Source organism: Monodon monoceros, unplaced genomic scaffold, assembly GCF_005190385.1.
Source record: "Monodon monoceros isolate NGI ecotype Baffin Bay Population unplaced genomic scaffold, NGI_Narwhal_1 Super_Scaffold_12, whole genome shotgun sequence".
In the NCBI taxonomy this organism is placed as follows: Eukaryota; Metazoa; Chordata; class Mammalia; order Artiodactyla; family Monodontidae; genus Monodon; species Monodon monoceros.
Window position 1 is genome coordinate 43154360 of NW_021703768.1, and position 22445 is coordinate 43176804.

Consider the following 22445-nt stretch of genomic DNA (forward strand, 5'->3'; position numbering starts at 1 on the left):
AAGCATTAGACTCCTGCATAAATGATGGATAACTGGCAGTGCCTTTCTCCAAAGTATAATACCAAAGTGGTTTACTATACTGGGAGTTAAATCAGTGAACTCTCTTCTTAAGAACAAGGACAGGGCTTCCCTGGTGGCGCAGTGGTTGAGAGTCCGCCTGCCGATGCAGGGGACACGGGTTCGTGCCCCGGTCCGGGAAGATCCCACATGCCGCGGAGTGGCTAGGCCCGTGAGCCATGGCCACTGAGCCTGTGCGTCCAGAGCCTGTGCTCTGCAACGGGAGAGGCCACAACAGTGAGAGGCCCGCGTACCGCAAAAAAAAAAAAAAAAAAAAAGAACAAGGACAGACTTTGAGATAGGTTAGGTGTTGGCATCAATGAAACAAACCCTCTTCTCATGGCTTTCTGATAAACCAAAGAGCATCCTTTTTATAGTTAGAGAAATATATATGAACAGAACATTGCATAATGTCATACTGAATTTCAGGAGTAGAGCTAAGAAACAAGATTCAAATTCAGATTTTCCCTCAACGAGTCTAGATCATGACTCAGAAATTCTTCTAGGTGATAAAGTCAACCTAGACAGATAAGCTCCACTACATGCTTTGGTGGCTGCTATCACACTAACCCAAGTTTCCCACCACTCTTCTCTAATCTTCACCACCTAGACTCAAATTCACAACTTTTAGCTGATAAAAGAAAACCAAAACAAAAGAGTTTACTGGATTTACCTACTTTCCATCAAAATAGACCCACACCACACTGAAAACAATAAGGGACTGTCAAAAAGAATGTGAACAACAGAGGATGCAGACTTGGTGGGGTTAAAATCCCAACTTGGCCTCTTAGTAGCTATAAAAGAGAAATACCTGCCAACCTCAGAGAGTTGTTATGAGGAAAGAATCTATAACACAGAAGCACCTCAGACACAAAAGACACTCAATAAATGATAGAACAAACACAGCCTTCCATTTACCATACATGCAAAAATTCTAAACCAATGAGTACCCAATTATAATCTTTTCTTAGAGAGTAAACAAAATTTTACAGTAAACAAAATGGGTGCCTTTGCAGTTGCTCTTTCCATCTCCTTGTCCAGTGATTTTTCTTACTGGGTCCCACAAAGCAGTTACTCTCCACATTGGAAACAGGAAATCTGCTGCTAAAATTACACAAGGGCATACTCCCCCAAGTTACAGAGAAATTAACTTGTCAAAAATTTCATTTTTTCTCTCAAATTTTGATAGCTTCTAAAAGGATGCCTTTAAGTGTATCAGAAGATTAATACTCAAGTATAAGAATATATTCGATTGAAAACATATACAATCCCACATATTCTACCAAGAAAATCAGTGAATCACTAGACCATTCTCCCCACTCTTATTGTCCTGCCAGTGACCTCTGCTTATATTTCCCTAGATTTAACAAGATCCCAAATCTAACCTCCTCTCACACTCACCCAGACCTCTAAGCCAAGACAGCCTTCGGAAAGTCTGATTAAAAAGATTCCTCACTGCTGTTACCTACCCTGATGCCAGAGATGCAGTAACTGGGACCTGCCTTCTGAAAGTAGGTTACCTTTCTGAACCACACTCTGAACTGGTGTTGACTGTCTGTAGTCCAAAAACAGGTGTAAAAACACAAAAATTTTTCTTTCTACAAGTAAACAGAATTTCATTTCTTGTCGCGTTAGAAACACAGGTTCATGATAAAGCAGTAAACTGCCATTTTTTAAATGCTATCTTGTTCTCATTCTAAATATGGAAGCTTAAAGATAATTGACAGAAATGGTGGAGACTCTTTTAAAATTCTTATTTAAAGATGGAGCCCACAATAATTTGGCTAGAGTAGAATATTAAAGCCAGATATGAAATATAAGCTATTTGTAGCTACAGGGAAACACCAAAATGTTCTTTACAGGATAATATTTTTGCTCATACTTCACAGTTACTGAATAAGGTAATATTCAAAAATCACTGTACTGCATTGGACATGTTCATCTTTTATGGCTTACATCACTAACCCTGCACTCCAATCACAAATGAGTTCGTTTCACATAAACAGTTCTAAGCCTACACTTTTAACCATAGGTCCTGCTTCTCAACCAAAACTAAACTTAGGATTTTCAAATATTTGTTTTAAGTAACCACATAACATGACTAAGAAATAAATAATTTTAAATCAGCTTTCATTAAAAGGCCCATAATCCCTTATTCTAAAACCCAAAGCCCTCAAAATCCTAGTTCTTTCATGACATTTGGCACCAAAGCCTAACCTGAACTTATCTAATGGCAAAACTTAACCTGAACAAATGAAGGAATGACCCCAGCCTTTATTTACCCCACTTATTTTTACTAGTCTTATTTCACTACATAAAAATTAGTGTCTTTGATTACAAGGTACTGTCCTAGACCCTGCTGAGGGCATTACATAAGGTGTATGAATCATATAACCTTTCAAAAATTCAGAAAGTTCTGGCTCCAAGAGTTCCGGGTAATGGACTGTGAACCTGTACTTAGATAAAATCTTCACTGTTAAAAGATGCTAAACTCAACCTATTATTTTTCAGAAAGCCAAAAAATTTGTAATGTATTATATAGATCTACTACATAATAAAACTTGAAATGGTAATGGTCCCTTACATAAAATGAACTAAATATATCCCACACATATATTTTCTTAATTATAGGACTATAACAAGATTTCAGTTGCCTGGTTTTTTTTTTCATTATAAAAACTGAAAGCTTGCGCTGAAGTTTTAAGTACTATCATGTTTTCTAAATTTAAGTCTTCACTAGATATTAAGTCTTATAAGTTAAAAGTATTTTATTTACTTAACTATCAACCAATTTTGCACTTTTCCTTTGGCAAGAACCAATGATCTCAAGGCAAAACAAATACTCTCATAAAATGAGTTAACAAATAGATAAATTATATGAAGCAAAGCCCTGAAATTTTACTCTTTACATCTTATCAAGTAATCCTATTCCTAGCAATGAATGTATAAATTATTCACTATGAGGATAATCATCATTACTAATATTATTTAGACAAAGAGCACTGACATCTCACCAGACTTTGTGAGCAAATTTTTTTTCTTTTCAAAATTTTTAACATTAATACACTTTATTTCTTAAAGTAATTTTAGGTTTATTAAAAAAACTGAGCAGAGAGTAAAAGATACACTCCCTCTCCATAACTACCACCCTTAATTTCCTCTATTACGAACAATTTTCATTGGTATGGTATATTTGTTATAACTGATGAACCAATATAGATACATTATTATTAACTCCATAGTTTACATTACGGGCTATTCTTCATGTTGTACAGTTCTATAGGTTTTGACAAATACATAATGTCATGCATCCATCATTACCATATCATACAGAATAGTTTCACTTCCCTAAAAATCCTCTGTACCCCAACTGTTCATTCCTCCTCTGTCCTCCAACCCCTAGTAACCACTGATCTTTTTACTATCTCCATAGTGTTGCCTTTTCCAGAATGTCATATGGCTGTAATCATACACTAGGTAGTCTTTTCAGATTGGCTTCTTTCATTTAGCAATATGTGTTTAAGGTTCTTCCATGTGTTTTTATGGCTAGATAGCTGATTTATTTTTAGCTGAATTATATTTCATTGTATGGATGTACCAGAGCTTATCCATTCACCTACTGAAGGACATCTCAGTCGCTTCCAAGCTTTGGCAATTATGAATAAAGCAGCTATAAACATCATGTGCTGGTTTTTATGTGGACATAAGTTTTCAACTCATTTGGGTAAATACCTAGGAGCTTCAATGCTAGGTCCTATGGTAAGACTATGTTTAGTTTTGTAAAAAACTGCCAGTATTACAAAGTGGCTTTACCATTTTACATTCCCACCAGCAATGACTGAGAACTTCTGTTGCTCCACATCCTCACAGCATTTGGTGTTGTCAGTGTTTCAAATTTTAGCCATTCTGGATACAAAAACAAGACCCATATATATGCTGTCTACAAGAGACCCACTTCAGACCTAGAGACACATACAGACTGAAAATGAGGGGATGGAAAAAGATATTCCATGCAAATGAAAATCAAAAGAAAGCTGGAGTACCAATACTCATATCAGATAAAATAGACTTTAAAATAAAGAATGTTACAAGAGACAAGGAAGGACACTACATAATGATCAAGGGATCAATCCTAGAAGACGATATAAGAATTATATATGCACACAACATAGGAGCACCTCAATACATAAGGCAACTGCCAACAGCTATAAAAGAGGAAATCGACAGTAACACAGTAATAGTGCAGGAATTTAACACCTCACTTATACCAAAGGACAGATCATCCAAAGAGAAAATTAATAAGGAAACACAAGCTTTAAATGAAACAATAGACCAGGTATATTTAATTGATATTTATAGGACATTCCATCCAAAAATAGCAGATTACACTTTCCTCTCAAGTGCACATGGAACATTCTCCAGGATAGATCACATCTTGGGGCACAAGTCAAGCCTCAGTAAATTTAAGAAAATTGAAATATCAAGCATCTTCTCTGACCACAACGATTTGAGATTAGAAATCAAGAACCATAAACAAGACCAAAAGACAACCCTCAGAATGGAAGAAAATATTTGCAAATGAAGCAACGGACAAAGGATTAATCTCCAAAATTTACAAGCAGCTCATGCAGCTCAATAACAAAAAAACAAACAACCCAATCCAAAAATGGGCAGAAGGCCTAAATAGACATTTCTCCAAAGAAGATATACAGACTGCCAACAAATAAATGAAAGAATGCTCAACATCATTAAACAGTAGAGAAATGCAAATCAAAACTACAATGAGATATCATCTCACACCACTTAGAATGGCCATCATCAAAAAATCTAGAAACAACAAGTGCTGGAGAGGGTGTGGAGAAAAGGTAACCCTCTTGCACTGTTGGTGGGAAAGTAAATTGATACAGCCACTGTGGAGAACAGTATGGAGGTTCCTTAAAAAACTAAAAATAGAACTACCATATGATCCAGCAATCCCACTACCGGGCATATACCCTGAGAAAACCATAATTCAAAAAGAGTCATGTACCAAAATGTTCATTGCAGCTCTATTTACAATAGCCAGGAGATGGAAACAACCTAAGTGTCCATCATCGGATGAATGGATAAAGAAGATGTGGCACATATATACAATGGACTATTACTCAGCCATAAAAAGAAACGAAATTGAGCTACTTCTAATGAGGTGGATGGACCTAGAGTCTGTCATACAGAGTGAAGTAAGTCAGAAAGAGAGAGACAAATACCGTACGCTAACACATATATATGGAATTTAAGAAAAAAAAATGTCATGAAGAACCTAGGGGTAAGACAGCAATAAAGACACAGACCTACTAGAGAATGGACTTGAGGATATGGGGAGGGGGAAGGGTAAGCTGTGACAAAGTGAGAGAGTGGCATGGACATATATACACTACCAAACGTAAAATAGATAGCTAGTGGGAAGCAGCCGCATAGCACAGGGAGATCAGCTCAGTGCTTTGTGACCACCTAGAGGGGTGGGATAGGGAGGGTGGGAAGGAGGGACACACAAGAGAGTAGAGATATGGGAACATATGTATAACTGATTCACTTTGTTATAAAGCAGAAACTAACACACCATTGTAAAGCAATTATACTCCAATAAAGATGTAAAAAAAAAAAAGAAACATGAAGAAAAAGAAAGTTTTAGCCATTCTAATAGATGTGTAGAGGAATCTCACTGTTGTTTTAACTTACAATTCCCTAATGAAGTATGATATGGGGCATCTTTTCATATGCTTATTTTCCATTTGTATATCTTCTTCACTGAGGTGTCTATTCAGACCTTTTTGCCACTTTTTGATTGGGCTTTTTGTTGTGTTTCAAGAGTTCTTTCTATATTATGGACACAAGTCCTTTATCAGATATGTGTTTTATAAATATTTTCCCCCAGTGTGTAGCTTTACACAGAGCGGAAGTTTTTAATTTTAATTAAGTACAACTTATTATTTCTCTCATGGACCATGCTTCTGGCATTGTTATCTAACAATTCACTGCCAAATCTAAGCTGCAAATTTATTTTTAATTCCAAAAATGTTCAAGGAAACAATGTCACAAGTTCAACCAATTTATTAGGACCTAAAAAAGTAGAGTATATAATATCCCCAGCTAGAGTTTTCAAAATAGTATTTATGAAAGAGGAAAATAAACTTATGAAATATTAACACAAATGCCTTCACTTCACTTTTACCTAAAGTATGACAGATGACATTCCCAAAATAAGTTATACTGAGATACTCTGCCTTCAAACTCTTTGGTCCATAACAGAAAAACACAGATATTACCATGCTAGAATTTTCATGTATTCAGAGATGAAAGGTTTATTTAAATATATATATATATTTGGCCTATTTTATAAAAAGGAATTAATGAAAAGATAAATTTGACCTTTTTCATATATTTTAACATAACTGCATATTAATCTCATCACATCCATCAAAAATATTTTTGTTTGGTCATTTTGCCAGTTCAATATTTAACAAATTAAAAAATTATGTCACTTCTGCTTGAAAAAGTGGCAGGGGTAGCGGTGTAACTCTGAGTGCAAGTTTAGATGCTCTGTAAAAGGACTTAATTCCTGGTGGGAGGCAAAATGAACATTTTAATTTCAATTATCTTCTTTTTTTTAATAAATTTATTTATTTGTTTTTATTTTTGGCTGTATTAGGTCTTTGTTGCTGTGCACAGGTTTTCTCTAGTTGTGGTGAGCAGGGGCTACTCTTTATTGTCGTGCGTGGGCTTCTCGTTGTCGTGGCTTCTCTGGTTGCAGAGCACGGGCTCTAGGCCTGTGGGCTTCAGTAGTTGTGGCACATGGGCTCAGTAGTTGTGGCACATGGACTCAGAAGTTGCGGCTCACAGGCTCTAGAGTGCAGGCTCAGCAGTTGTGGCACATGGGCTTAGTTGCTCCACAGCATGTGGGATCTTCCCGGGCCAGGGCTCGAACCCATGTCCCCTGCATTGGCAGGCAGATTCTTAACTGCTGCGCCACCAAGGAAGCCCTCAATTATCTTCTTATCACATATAATTCACTGATAAGGCTCACTTAGTAGAAAGAGATTTTAGGGCTTCTCAAAAATCAGAATTCCCATCCAGGAATAACATTTAACCCACTTAAATCCTGCAGATTTGTCAAGATACATGCAGTAGCAAAGTTAAAAGACAATGTCTAGTCATTTAATAGAGAGGTACTCAGTGTGTGAAGCAACAGCTCTTGACCACTTAACCTTAGCAAAGGCATTCCATAACATTCCCTGAAACTACTTTTAAAAAGAAGATTTTGGGACTTCCCTGCTGGCACAGTGGTTAAGAATCCTCCTGCCAATGCAGGGGACACAGGTTCGAGCCCTGGTCCAGGAAGATCCCACATGCCACGAAGCAACTAAGCCCATGCGCCACAACTACTGAAACCCACTCGCCTAGAGCCCGAGCTCCGCAACAAGAGAAGCCACCACAATGAGAAGCGTGCATACTGCAATGAAGAGTAGCTCCCACTCGCTGCAACTAGAGAAGCCTGTGTGCAACAGACCCAACGCAGCCATAAATAAATAAATAAATAAATAAATTTATTTTTTAAAAAAAGAAGAAGATTTTATGAGCAGAAATTTTTTCCTATGAATCCTTTAAAAAGCCACAGCATTTAGGAAACCAGCAGTGGAATTCAGTAAGCTTGGCTAATGTGAAACTGAGCTTTAGTTTTCATTATTGGCAGTATATACTCAATATTTATATAACTTTTCTTTCCTTTAGGTTCATCCAATATACTAAAATTTATCAAAATATTTTCAAGCGTTCTGTAAAGTGGATGTACGACAAATACTTAATATACCAAATCTATACATTACCTCTTCCAACGGTAGTATAAAAAGCAGTTTTAAACAAAGAAAATGTTTGTGATTATAACAAATTACTTAAGGATGCATCTGGTACTACTTCATTTTGTGACAATTATATTAAAAAAGGGTGCTGGAATAAATGCTCATATGAACTGACTGAAGCAGTACTTTCCACAACAATGTAGACAAAAAATACAGCTCCACATCGGAATAAGTAAACAAGGAAATAAAACTTTTTTCCAACCTAAGAAATTAAGCTCCATAATACCATATTTCTTTCATTCCAGTAGACGCTCCCCCATATTTTAAGATATCTCTAATCAGGATATCTATTCAGTATGATAGTGTTCCATTTTTTTCCTGAAAAGCTATTTTAATGAGGTATCTGATATTAAGAGATGGCTTGGAAATCCAATATATTTCCAAAGAGTTAAGCTGAATTTTCATGGTAGTAATTATTATTAAACATAAGTGACAATCTTATTCCATTTCACATTTAGTATTTTTTCATTAAATTTTTCTATCTATATTTATTAAACACCTGTTACATACCAAGCAATGTGCTTGACACTAAGGATACAAGTGGAGCAAAACAGACCATTCTTACCCTAGCAAAGCTTATTGCCTTGCCCAATTGGGGGGAAACTGGGAAAAGGCAGCACGGCACTTAAGTCAACATGGAAACAAAGGAGTTAAAGTATTCAAGTGTGGGCAATAGGGCATTTTGATACCAGCTTTCTGGACTAGTACAGGAAAGGGTGGCACGAGAGACTTGTCATGCCATAAAACCCAACAAACACCAATTTCCTCCTACAGTGCAGGACTCTTATGGCCACTTTTGCCATATATAACACTTTACTTATATATTACTTTACAGCTTATAAAAATAAACATATTACTAACCCATCCATTTTTTTTTCTTCATAGCAATTTTTTATTACCATTTAAGTAGCTACTCAAAAATTTAAAAAAAACTGGGCCTCATTTACCTCCTTTGGGACAGTCACCTAAAGAAATATGATTTTTCAAACTATATGCCAAAAACAAAGAACTTGAGAAAATCCATATATCCACAGTAAATGATCTCCCTCATCTTCCCAAATATTGCCGAATCTCAAACTTTAGAGATGCAGTATTATATAATAATTCAATCCCCAAAACTTATCCTGTATTGTCTTTTTCCTCAAACATTAACAAAGGAAGTAAAAGTGATTTTAAAAAAGTAATCTGAAAGCAATTAGAACACCAAAAATAGGGGAAAATATTTCTTCCAAGTTGTATTTTATCCTTTAAAACTGTGAATATTATCTACTTAATATAGCACACTAATAATACTTGTAGCAATAATCTACATAATAATCAATGCTAGAAAAATACTTGTGCTGAAATACAAAATCCTGGGGTTTTTTTTGTTGCATTCACACACACCACAACAGTGGAAAAGGATAATCCAAAGTCCATTACTCTAAATTTTGGTTTAAAAGGCTATTGACATTTCTGTGTTTTTTACAATAATCAACAAGAATGATGTCGCTAAAATCCCCAATCAAAAATGGGAGGGGCTTCCCTGGTGGCGCAGTGGTTGAGAGTCCGCCTGCCGATGCAGGGACACGGGTTCGTGCCCTGGTCCGGGAAGATCCCACATGCCGCGGAGCAGCTGGGCCCGTGAGCCATGGCCGCTGAGCCTGCGCGTCCGGAGCCTGTGCTCCGCAACGGGAGAGTCCAGAACAGTGAGAGGCCCACGTACCGCAAAAAAAAAAAAAAAAAGGGAGTAATCCACATCCTAGAGTAAGAGAATTTTAATAGGCAAACACTTCATACAATGGAGACATAACAGGATTTCAAATAACACATTTTTTAATGAACTTAGAGTAAAGGTTTTTTTGCACATTAAGGTATGTTTACATAAATGTTCTTCCATCTATCTATATGCTTTCCTGCACATTGTTTCATAAGGCTGGTGGCTAAAATAGAGGTTATCAGTTACCATGAAATTTACGTCTTAGGAAAAATGTAAATATTTCCTTAAACTAACCCCAAATTTTCCTTCCATTTTACTCCTATAAAAGTGGCTTTAATCAAATTAGGATGCATAGACTGCATGTGGAAATATTTAATATATCTTGAAACATAACTAAATCCAAGTCCCCTTCACCTTCAGAATACTGTGCTAAATACATCACCAAAAAATAAAATAATAATTTGCTAGCCAAAAAAGGCAAATCTGAACTGAACTCAGATATGAACTGAAAAACCAAAGAACAAGGCTATTATTCTTAGCCAATTTGGGGGCAAAACAGGGAAAGAAGCCAGTCTGTCCTACTGTGGAAATAAGGCTTCAGTTTGCTAAAACAATTTAAAAATGTAAGTCAACTATCTGGGGAAGGCAACTGACGAGAGACAAGTTGTCAAAAGAGAAGTATGGCATGATCTGCTGGACTCCCAAGACACTCAAGGAGGTAAATCTTTATTCTGCTTCTTCTCATCCATTTCCAACTCACAGAGAGAGACACAGGGCAAGGTGCAGGAATCCGAACCAAGGATAGAGAAAGTAAGCACAATATCTCAAGTGCCAACCTTAAGCTAGTTTGTGAAATTTAACCTAGAAGCAAACTGTCCAATTATTTAAAGTAATGAAACCCAATATTAACCTACAAACTGATGAATAGTACAACTTAAAAAACAGTGATATAGGGCTTCCCTGGTGGCGCAGTGGTTGAGAGTCCGCCTGCCGATGCAGGGGACGCGGGTTTGTGCCCCGGTCCAGGAAGATCCCACATGCCGCGGAGTGGCTGGGCCCGTGAGCCATGGCCGCTAAGCCTGCACGTCCGGAGCCTGTGCTCCGCAACGGGAGAGGCCGCAACAGTGAGATGCCCGCGTACCGTAAAAAAAAAAACAAAAAGAAAAGAAAGAAAAATAGTGATATAGTTTTGATATATTCTGAGGATCTTCTTTTGCATATGTATTTCTGATGAACTGTATTCTCAAATTTAACAAATAAATCTATCTCCGTTTTTGTGGCCTCAATTTCCACTTAACATGATAAAATAAGCATAATCTTAGTTTCAGCTCTGCCATAAAATAGCTTACTGGGCTTGAGCAAGTTTCTGGGCCTAAGTTTCTTCACTTGTCTACTGAAAAGTGTTGATCCCAAATTACTTAAATGAACTCTTCATTCTAAAATAATCATTCTATAATTCTTTATGATGACATCAAGTTATTTGGGGCAATATCTCCCTTTAACTGGAGAAACACTGCCCTGGACTGAAGCAGTGGCTATATTCTTTAAGCAATCATTCACCACACCAACTCTGGTGACGACAGTACTATGGATTTACCCCCACCCCAATTCGATCACTTCATAAAACCTCCAGCACAACAAACCCATCACTACCTACTTATTCATTTACTTACACAGGAAATGGGTAAACCAAGCCCCACTGTGTTGAGGACAGTGGTTGTGACGGTACTGTCATGGTACGGATACTGGATGCTGTTGTCTTTACAGAAAAAGCCTCTCTGAAATGGATATATTTGGCCCAAATTTAGAACAGCCATAGGCATGGAAGCTGTTAGGGAAGGGAAAAAAAGACACACATGGTTAAATTCAATTCACTTCATTAGGAAGTAAAGTCTACTAAATGGGATGCAAATCTCAACCGTATTTTGCCCTTTCTGAAAAAGGATCACTATTCCATTACATCCAAGAGTAAAGACTGAGGAAACCATGCATCATTAGTTTGTCCACATCAGCCCCACCTTTATCAAGTTTAAATTCTCTTACTTGCCTTGACCTCTGATTTTAGGGACAATCAATAAAGGAAACCCCAAGGGAAGACAGCAACATTGGCCCGTGAAAAAATAAAGTTGAGAAAACAGGAAGGTTTTGTATTTTACATGTTGTTCGTAATTCATTTTTAACTGAATTGCTCGATACGTTAAATATGTTTAAGAAAAAAAGGCAAAACTCAGTAAATACATTTAATAATCAATAATACATCATAACAGCCAAATGCAGTCAAAGAGGGAAAAGATACAAAATTTTGTTTCATATTAAAATTTAAATTAATAGGGTTAGAAAAAATAGGAACTGTAAGTATATTTGATAATAAGAACAGAAATAAGTCCTTTGTTTTCCAAAGACAAATTAAAAATGGTTTTTATTAGCCCTGGTAAGGCTCCAAAATCACTTTAACAAGTTATACAGGAATAATGTTCATTTGAAATTTTTCACCCAAATAAAATGAAAGACCAAAGAGAAGTTAAATAACTGAAATTAGTAATTTCTTAGTATGTTTAAATTTACCACACTTTTAGGCTTTGTTTTATACAATTCAAACAGTCAAGCATCTACTTACTACATCCTTGATACTAGAGTATGCCAAACATAAAGGAGACAATTAGTGTAAAACGGGCACTCGGTTCAAAGGCCTAAATTGTACATGTAGCAACGAAGGCATACTCAGGAAGCAGTTTCAAAAGTAATAATACTAAGACAGATTTTTGAGGGATGATGAAATTGTTCTATATCTTGATTGTGATGGTAATTCCACAACTCTAAGTATTTGTCAAAACTCACAGAACTGTACCAAAAAAAAAGTACATTTTACTGTATGTAAATGTTAAAAGGAATATTATAAAAGAGAAAATATGACTAATTTAAAAGGCCCTATAGGAATTCAGAGGTCATCGTGAACTGGAGTAGTTAGAAAAGACTATTAGGGCTTCCCTGGTGGCACAGTGGTTAAGAATCCGCCTGCCAAAGCAGGGGACACGGGTTCGAGCCCTGGTCCAGGAAGATCCCACATGCCACGGAGCAGCTAAGCCAATGCACCACAACTACTGAGCCTGCGCTCTAGAGCCCACAAGCCACAACTACTGAGCCCACGAGCCACAACTACTGAGCCCACATGCCACAACTACTGAAGCCCGCGTGCCTAGAGCCTGTGCTCTGCAACAAGAGAAGCCACCACAATGAGAAGCCCGAGCACCACAACGAAGAGTAGCCCCTGCCCGCCACAGCTGGAGAAAGCCCACGTGCAGCAACAAAGACCCAACATAGCCAAAAACAAATAAATACATTAATTAATTTTTTAAAAAAGACTATTAAAGAACAGGCAACTGAGCTGAACTTGAAGCAGCAGGTAAATCATAGGCAATAGGGAGGGCCTCAAGGAGAGCATTTAGTGGTAGAGGGATGCAAGAGCAGCATGAGGTCACACCAACAAGAGTACAGAGAGAATGAGCAAGAAGTTTTCAAGGTATATAACATTTTATAGCGAACATGTACTGCGTGCTCACACATGCCAAGCACTAGGCTACACAGATTAACTCAATCCTTACCTCAACCTTGTGAAGTAGGTAACATCACTTCCCCCTTTTTTCACATAAAATTATTATGAGGCTTTAAGAAATGAGGAACCCTGCTGGAACTAGTAAGTAGTGGAACCAGGATTACAACACAGGCTATCTGTTCCTAGAGTCAGTGTATATATGATGTCTCCCATGGAGGCAAGTGATTTGCTAAATTAACAGAATTGTGACAAGGAAGATGATTTGGGTGAGGGGTACCTGTCCTTTGAAAAAGCTTATTCAGTATAAAATACATGTTATGTTCATAATAAAAACTCAACGTTAATGAAACAAAATCTTCTTTTCTGCAGCTTACTCTTAATTCCACAATTGTGTGGTTTTTAATGGGAGGAAGAGAAGCTGAGATTTTGGGGTTTAACAAAAAGAATTATGTTTTCAAAATACTGGCCTAAGAAAGGACTTATCCTGTAGGAATAAATAAAATATCACTGTCCTCTTTTGCTCAGGGTTAGTAACACAGTAAAATAAGGGGTTTTTAAAAATTAACTTTAAAAAAAATTAGAAAGGGGAGCATTTAACACAGCTTTGAAATAATCTACTAATTAAGTGTTAAGTAGTATGTTGACAGGGAAAACAGAAAAGGACACATGAAAGAGTGTTTTGAATATGGAAATGACTCAATTTGAGGACTGGTCACAATTGTTGGAGGCAGATCTGAAGATGACACTTCAGACTTTGGGAATAGGGAGAATGATGGTCCCATTGACAAAAATGTGAAGTTGGGACAGGCAGCTGGTTTATGATGAAAGAAAATTAGTTGAGTATTGAAAATATTGCCTTTGGGGTAATCTGACACCTTAAATGCTCAGCCTCATCTTTCACTCTTCCCCATGTAGCTTACGGCTCCAATCACACTGAACCATTTGCTGTTGCCTGAACATACTATGTTTTCAAAACCTTAGGTACCTACATATATGTTCAGCCTTCTGTTGGGGATACCTGTCCCCTTGTTTCCCTTTCCCTGATAAGTAAGGCACTCCCTACTTATCTGCCCCATGGCACCTTGGACACACATCCATTACATAGTATTTTAAACTGCTTTTTGCATTTTGTCAGCAACTTGAGGACAAAGACCATAACATTCTTGTATCCTTCGGACCAGGCACACAGTTGGCTCTCAGTAAAAATTCACTAAACGGCGAAAGGAATATAATGCAGGATGAAGATAAGAAGTAGAGACAGATTTCCAGATTGTTGGCATTGGAGGTGGTAAGAAGCCAGGAGAATGAAACAGTCTTAGAGAAAGCCTAAAGTCAAGACTAACAGAGATCAATAAAAACAGTCAGGTAAGGACTAATATCCATAGTGAAATCATGAAAAGAGATTGCAGGAGAGAGAGGGAGAGGAGATGATTACATGCTCTAGAGGGCAGGGGCTGTGTCTCTCTCATTCAGCAGAACATATTGACCATTCTTTAAACACAAGAATGAACAATAGAGAAGTAAGACAATGTTGTTATACAAAAAGCCAATGAAAGTAGCTTAGAGTATCAAGTCTGTACTAGGTTAAATGTAGGACATCAATGCTAAGACATCAAGAAGAGTGAGAACAGGGCTTCCCTGGTGGTGCAGTGGTTGAGAGTCCGCCTGCCAATGCAGGGGACACGGGCTCATGCCCCGGTCCAGGAAGATCCCACATGCTGTGAAGCGGCTGGACCCGTGAGCCATGGCCACTGAGGCTGCGCGTCCAGAGCCTGTGCTCCGCAACGGGAGAGGCCCCCATACCGCGAAAAAAAAAAAAAAAAAAAAAAAGAAGAGTGAGAACAGAGTAAAGACAATGAGGTCTGAGGAAAAAAGGTGTCATATACACTCTGAGAGAATATCTTACACCACCTCCACTAACATCACATCTTTATGAGGAGGAAACTTCAATAATGAGCTTCAATATTGGGTTGTCACTGTCTAAGCATGAATCTCTTTCTTCAAGTTAAATATATCACAATGATTTCCTCTATTACTCATGTGATTTATATATACACACACACACATACACACGCACACTACTATGGGCTGAACTGTGTCTGTCCCCCCAAATTCTTACGTTGAAGTTCTAACCCCCAATTTTACTATAATTGGAGATAGGATTTTTAGGAGGTAATTAAGCTAAATGAGGTCATAAAGGTAGGGTCCTAATTCAATAAGATTGGTGGTCTTATGAGAAAAGGAAGAGAGAGAGAGAGATCTCTTTCCACATGCACGCATCCAAGGAAAGGCCATGTGAGGATACAACAAGAAGGTGGCCATCTGCAAGCCAGGAAGAGAGCCCTCAAAAGAACCTGACCATGCTGGCACCCTGATCTCAGAATCCCAGCCTCTAGAACTCTGAGAAAACAAGTTTCTGTTGTTAAGCCACCTAGTTTTTGGTATTTTGTTATGGCAGCCCAAGCAGACTAAGACTAAGACACACACACACAGGCATAGCCATCCCCACAGAGTAAACAGACACCTCTACTCTAAAAAGCAATGAAATATTCTCTATCTACACAGAAATTATTTTCAGTGGTAATTTTTTAGGGTAGTAATAGAGAGTTCTGTGTCAAAGTTAGTATTATAGGAAGATTCTTCTCAAAGCAAACTCTTTCACAGAACACGAATATTCTTTCCTTAATATATAAAGGATATAGAAACTATTTTTGACACTAATCATAATTCTAGGGTATTTTTCTCTTAATTGAAATTCCCTTAAGAGAAGTCACTTTTAAAAGTTCAATGCTGCTAATAAACACATTTGTTAACTACTGTATGTCTGCTCTTACCGCATCTTCTCTAAGTTATATTGAGGAAGATAGATAAATGAATACCTGGAGATAGATACATATATATATATATACATATATATATTTCGTATATTCTTCTCCAATTAAGTAATAATTGAAATATCTCCCATTTTATATATAGTACATAGTTCCTTAAAGACAGGTTGTTACAAAATATTCCAATGGAATAAATCTAAAATGCATTTTAAAGAGAACCAATGTTAATTTCTAATATGTAGAAGCAAAGGTAAAGAAAAACAAGTCCTAAGTTTACATTTTGAAAAGAATGAAATATAAATCTAGACATTATTAAAGTAACTATACTGACTTCAGTACCCACTACACCTTTCCCTATTTTCTCAATTTCAGACATCTAAATAAATATTACGCTATACCACAGGGAAATTCAAGTGTCCATCTTCTTGAAAATCTCCTCTCATTATTCACTCAGACATTTCAATTTCTATGACACGGCAGCCACAGTGCCAGGAAAGGAAAAAGAAAAAAAAAAGGGAAGGACTAAAAACACTAAAAAAGGAAAGGAATGAAAAAGACCTCACCACAAAATTTTTAATAAGAGAGAGATAAGCACTACTGGAAAATAACACAGCTGTAACTGCAAACAGAACTGAAGCAATGTAGCAGTCAGGATCCCAGCAGGAAACAGCACCCTCAAACTGGGGAACTTAAGAAGAGCTTAATAAGGGACTATTTACAAGTTATGGTGAGGGCAAAGTCAAGAGATAGTACAACCTTCTGAAGCTGCAACCACTCCTAGACCTAGAAGGTTCAAAGAGCTATGACCTCTGGGAGAGCCAACATGACAGAGGAGTTGGCAGGAGGACTCCAGGAGAAGAAACCCCACTCTCCTTCCAGAGCTTCCCATTCTTCAAACCCATCTAGAAGCCAAAGGGCAAAGTGAGCCTCTTAGTACTGAGGACAAGGCAGACAATGATGAGAGCAGGTCCACACAGGGAAAAAGCTATCTAGAACCGGGAGGCAGAAGGTAAGACCAGTCAGGGTCTCAGCATGAAATAAAGTCCAGTAACTAAATGTAGATAACTCAGGAGAGTTTAATAAAGGGACTATTTACAGAATCTATATTCAGACTCTATATTAAGAAGTTTGGACTCTATTCTGTGGGTAACAGGAGACACACAACCCAATCTGTGCCTTAGTGGGGGAAAAGACTCTGGGAAAAATTGTATAAAGGATAGAGAAGTGTGAAGTTAGAATAGAGGGAGGGCTTCCCTGGTGGCGCAGTGGTTGAGAGTCCGCCTGCCGATGCAGGGGACACAGGTTCGTGCCCCGGTCCAGGAAGATCCCACATGCCGCGGAGTGGCTGGGCCCGTGAGCCATGGCCGCTGAGCCTGTGCGTCCGGAGCCTGTGTTCCGCAACGGGAGAGGCCACAGCGGTGAAAGGCCCGCGTACCACAAAAAAAAAAAAAAGAATAGAGGGAAAGTCCAGAGGCAAGAAATACTAGTGTATATGAGAGATGTTGAGGGCTTGAAATAAAGAAATAACAGTGGGAATAAGAAGAGACAGTTCTAAAAATGTTTAGATTTTTCCCCACAGAACTACAGACCATGTCTCTGTATATGTATATATGGATGTGTGTCTATCTCTCTCTTAAATACACACACACACACACACACACACACACACACACACCACCCCTATCTTCAGCCTTTGGTATCTCTACAAAATACATTTTCCATTTGTCCTTTACCCTGAGTAGATTACTATCTGATAGACTTCCCTCCACAATCCTGCCTATAGTAAGCACTTCAAGGAATATATGTTGAATGAATAAATGAACCAATGAATAAACAAGCATGCAAAAGCCTCTGAGGCACATAATAATAATTTTGTATAACTATAAACTTAGGTCCTGAAAAGTTTTAAGTTATTTTTCTCTCCACAAGACCCAAGTTAAAACAAATAAACCAAGAAAAGAACAAAAAACAAACAAACAAAACTGGTTAACGATCTTAAGTCCAAGAACATGCTAGGGAAGCACTTCCAATTCTATATTCTAACAATTATTTCTCAAGCTTGTTTTCCACTGGGAACACGAAGTGCTAACAAGTAAAGATAAAAAGACTGATATACCCACATTAATTGCTAAAAGAAATTTACGATTCACAAATTCCTGGAATCTTGAAGGCAATTTTTGTACAGTCCAGCATTATCTCCAAAGCAAAGCTTAAGACATGGCTATTGCAGAAGCACTTCTCTCAGCAGCACCCCTTACTCTCTTCTCAATGAAAAAAGGAGTTGGGGCCCCAATTCAATCTTCTTTACTGATCCACCCAAAACAGAGGTCCACAAATTCCCGCAGGAAAGCAGAAGGATCAGATTTCCAGATGAAATGAGGAGTATAAAGCAATAATACTTCAAAATAGGACTTTACAAATAATTAACAATCAGCTCTAGATCCATCTTTTCCTCATCTCTTCTCTAGAACCTACAGAAACAATCAGACCTGAAATTTTATCACAAAGCACACAATAACATATCCTACTCCATAAGAGAAGTGTTGAATTCCCAATCTCAGCATCCATTCTATAAATCTTCAAAGTTAGCAAAGGACTTTGTTCCAAGATTCCCATGTAAAACGTTTTCATATATTGTACAACTTTACAGTACATACTATACTGTGTCCTCTCAGTTAAAAGGGTAAATCATAATGTGGTCTCTTACTCACTAGGAAATATCTGCTCTTACCAGAAGCACCTAAAATAGTTGGGGCAGCCTAGCTTACAAGACTCTTAAATAGCAACCCTGCTAGTCTTGAAGTAATTTATAAACCTGAATCACAAAACACAAATATGATTAAGAGAAAGGTTTGCTTTATAGTGAAAAAAACAGTTAATCATCTTCCATGGCCTTTCTCATATATGTCCAAAAAGAAGAACAGAAATTAACATGTATTGAGCACATATAGGTCACTATCATGCTAAAGCAGCTGCACATACACTACAACTGTATATTATCTTCATAAAAAACATATTTATGCTTTAGATGTCCTACCATAAAATCTGGGGAAAAAATTTTAAACCTAATCAACAGCATGAGTATGAATCATATATATAGAAAAATATGTATATGTATATATTGTTTAGTAGGCAAACTAATCTGTAAAAACATTATATTTAGTATAGCTTCATTTATATAAAACAAATTACTTGCGTTTATGTCTAAATATACATTGGAAAGCCTAGAATATATAACCAACTTTCAAGTAGTTATTTCCAGATGGTATTAATACAAATCAGGTAGAAAACTAATTTTCCACTGTATGTACTTCCATGTTTGAATATTTCATAATAAAACAAAAGATCATGATCATTAATTTTGAATTTTAAAAAACACTTTATCACAATGAAACCTTTCTCACTGTGTTTCCTGAAATTGTTATACATGCAACTTAACTGAAAAAGTCCCATCTATGGTAAAGAGATTGTTTGAAACCAGGGCAAAGGAAAAGGCCTACTTTTCTATTCTGTTTAAAACAAAAAACAAAGTAATAGTAACAAAGTAACAGAAATTATCCTTTGGCTTTTAAGCCTGATTGATAAGCTCTCAGAGAAGTAGGCCTACAGTGAAATTATTACTTTTGGGAGTTTTCTTCTCTTGAAACTTTTGAGAACTACAATGATTTACCACATATGAAGTAGGTAGATCCTAACAGCTATAAGTTTAATATCTCCTAAAAAGTGTACAAAAAAAATTTCCAAGGTCTAAGGTTTTTTGACATTAGAAATTTTGTTACAAAACATGCTTATCTTATAGGCAGTAGAAATAATCTAGAGGGTCATCAGTTTAGTAGAAAGTCATCAGTTTAGCAGGGGTAATCAAATACAAGCCATAATGAATATACTTATTTTAGTCACCACTTCTTGAAAAATCTTATAAAATAATGGTACTCAGGCAGATCATTCTAAAAGGGTGGCACTGTCTTTTTAATTATGTAATAAGCAAAGGAATATTACTCTAGTGGGTCTTTCAAGTTTTTGATTTAAACAAAACCTCAAAATTGATTACATATTAATATAAACCATCAGTCTGATGGAGGAGAGAGGAAAGAAAATAAATAATTTCATTTAGGGCAGTGTCTAATGAAATTTTCTGTGATGTCAAAAGTAACCAATACAACATGCTGTCCAATACAGCAGCCACTAGTCACACTTGACTAATGAGCACTTGATATGTGGCTAGTGAGAATGAAGGACTAATTTTTTTATTTTACTTTAATTAATTTCATCTTAAATAGCTACATATGGCTAGAGGCTTTCATAATGGATAATGCAGATTTAGGGGGTTAAAAATAAACTAAGGTTGAGAGCCATCAAATTTCATTAACACTTAATACACAGCAAAACTAATTTTGATTCCCTAACTTAAGAGGAAATAATTATGAAGTACTTGAGTAAACATAGATTTAACTGTGAGCCAATGCCCAGAATAAAATTCCCCTATGTGAATACTTTTGGCTTGCTTCCTTTAAAGAACCTGTCCCTGCTGCATCCCTCAAATTTAAGAACCCTGAATTGGCTTCTCTCTCCAGGCAACTAACTTTCCTATAAGGGGAAGGAAGAGGGCCGGTCAAGTTTGTCGGGGGTACTCTCCTACCTGGCTCACCAACCTCAAATCTTCCCATTCTTTTGTCCTGGGGTAAGAAGCCCTTAATCTCTAACCCAGCAGAGTGCCTCCTTGGCTCTGGCTGCCCAAAGCCCGCCTTTACAGCACCCCAACTGCAGAGCAGCTACCAACTGCTTCTTCTTACTCCCAGAATTATTCCTACCCTGAATGGAGGCCATGAACACTCGGCTTAGCTGTATACAGATAATACTAATCAAAGGCATTTAGGTTTTTGTAATTCATTCCAAGCAGCACAATACTTATGCTTGTAAAATACAATAGTTTTAAGTTTCACTTCAGTAAAAGCTAAATTCTGTTCTTAGTACATTGCCTGATCATCTGCTTCTAACCTAAGGAGTTATAAGGAACACTCAATCTCTCTCAAGTGGGTAGTAGTCATCACTGTTAGAACAGGAAAAAACAGAATTCTTTCCTGGTAGGCTTCTCAAGTTATCCCACATAGTGAAGTCTCTAAAGTAGCAGTTCTTAACTTCTTGGGGTTCACAGACCCCTTTAAGATTCTAATGAAACTATGGACCCTCTCCTCAAAAACACATGAACTTTTGCCATATAGTTTCACAACCTGCGTGCACACACACACACACACACACACAAAAATGGTCATCTATGGACACTTCTACTATAAAAGTATATGAAACATAATAATTAATATCCTAAAGTCCACAGACCTAAGTGACCAGTAGAATATGACCTCAAAGAAGCTAGAATTAATTCAACCTGATATTCCTACATCTTCCCTTAATTCTCCTTCCTCCTTCCCCTCCTCCCAATTTTACCCTCTTCCCATCATCCCTCGTTGCTCTTTATACTTCATCTCCTTATTTGGCTATATTATAGAACTAAAGTCACTTTTAGTATTACTTACATACTTATTGCAATATTATGTTTCCTGTTCTAATTTCAAGAGTCACAGTTTATTTCTTTAAAGAAAAGTACAATATCAGTTGAATACCTACTGTTTGCCAGATATTTGCCTATCTCTAACAATTCTACAAAGGGCAAAGAAAGAGTATCCCCCTAAATCTGCATGTTTGAAAACTTCCAAGTCACTAAGTCATAGAAAAGTTAAGATATAAATCACAAAATAGTTTGATATGAATGAAAATATGACAAATCAAAATTTAAAGTATAAAGTTAAAATACTACACGTGAAAATGTAGTCTTAAATTTATACATTAGAAATTAATGAAACAAACATTCAACACAATAACTTATCTTTTAAAAGCTCGAGAAAGTGAAAGAATATAGGAGATTAATGAAATAGAAAAAGGAAAAATCAGATCAATTGGTCAAAAAATCAGATCAATAAAACCAAATGAGTTTTTTTTAATATAAATTTATTTATTTTATTTATTTATTTTTGGCTGCATTGGGTCTTCGCTGCTGCGCACGGGCTTTCTCTAGCTGCGGCGAGCGGGGGCTACTCTTTGTTGTGGTGCACGGGCTTCTCATTGCAGTGTCTTCTCTTGTTGCGGAGCACGGGCTCTAGGCGCGCAGGCTTCGGTAGTTGTGGCTCTCAGGCTCAGTAGTTGTGGCTCGCGGGCTCTAGAGCACAGGCTCAGTAGTTGTGGTGTACAGGCTTAGTTGCTCCACGGCATGTGGGATCTTCCCGGACCAGGGCTCGAACCCGTGTCCCCTGCATCGGCAGGCATATTCTTAACCACTGCGCCACCAGGGAAGCCCCACCAAATGAGTTTTTATAGGTTAACAAAATAATCAGTCTTGCTCAAGTTTAAGAAAA

The 22445-nt window shown here is 37.2% G+C and overlaps 1 protein-coding gene across 3 annotated transcripts in view; it reads right to left on the bottom strand.

The window, feature by feature from the left end:
• Window positions 1-22445, bottom strand: part of PLPP1 (phospholipid phosphatase 1) — a 117256-nt gene that overhangs the window by 68742 nt on the left and 26069 nt on the right. For 2 of the 3 annotated variants that reach the window (XM_029216474.1, XM_029216476.1), the window contains exon 2: window positions 11325-11479. The exons of the other annotated variant lie outside the window; for it this stretch is intronic. In XM_029216474.1, coding sequence (XP_029072307.1) covers window positions 11325-11479 — 155 coding nt within the window. The remainder of the gene's footprint in view (window positions 1-11324; window positions 11480-22445) is intronic. 3 annotated transcript variants of the gene reach the window in all.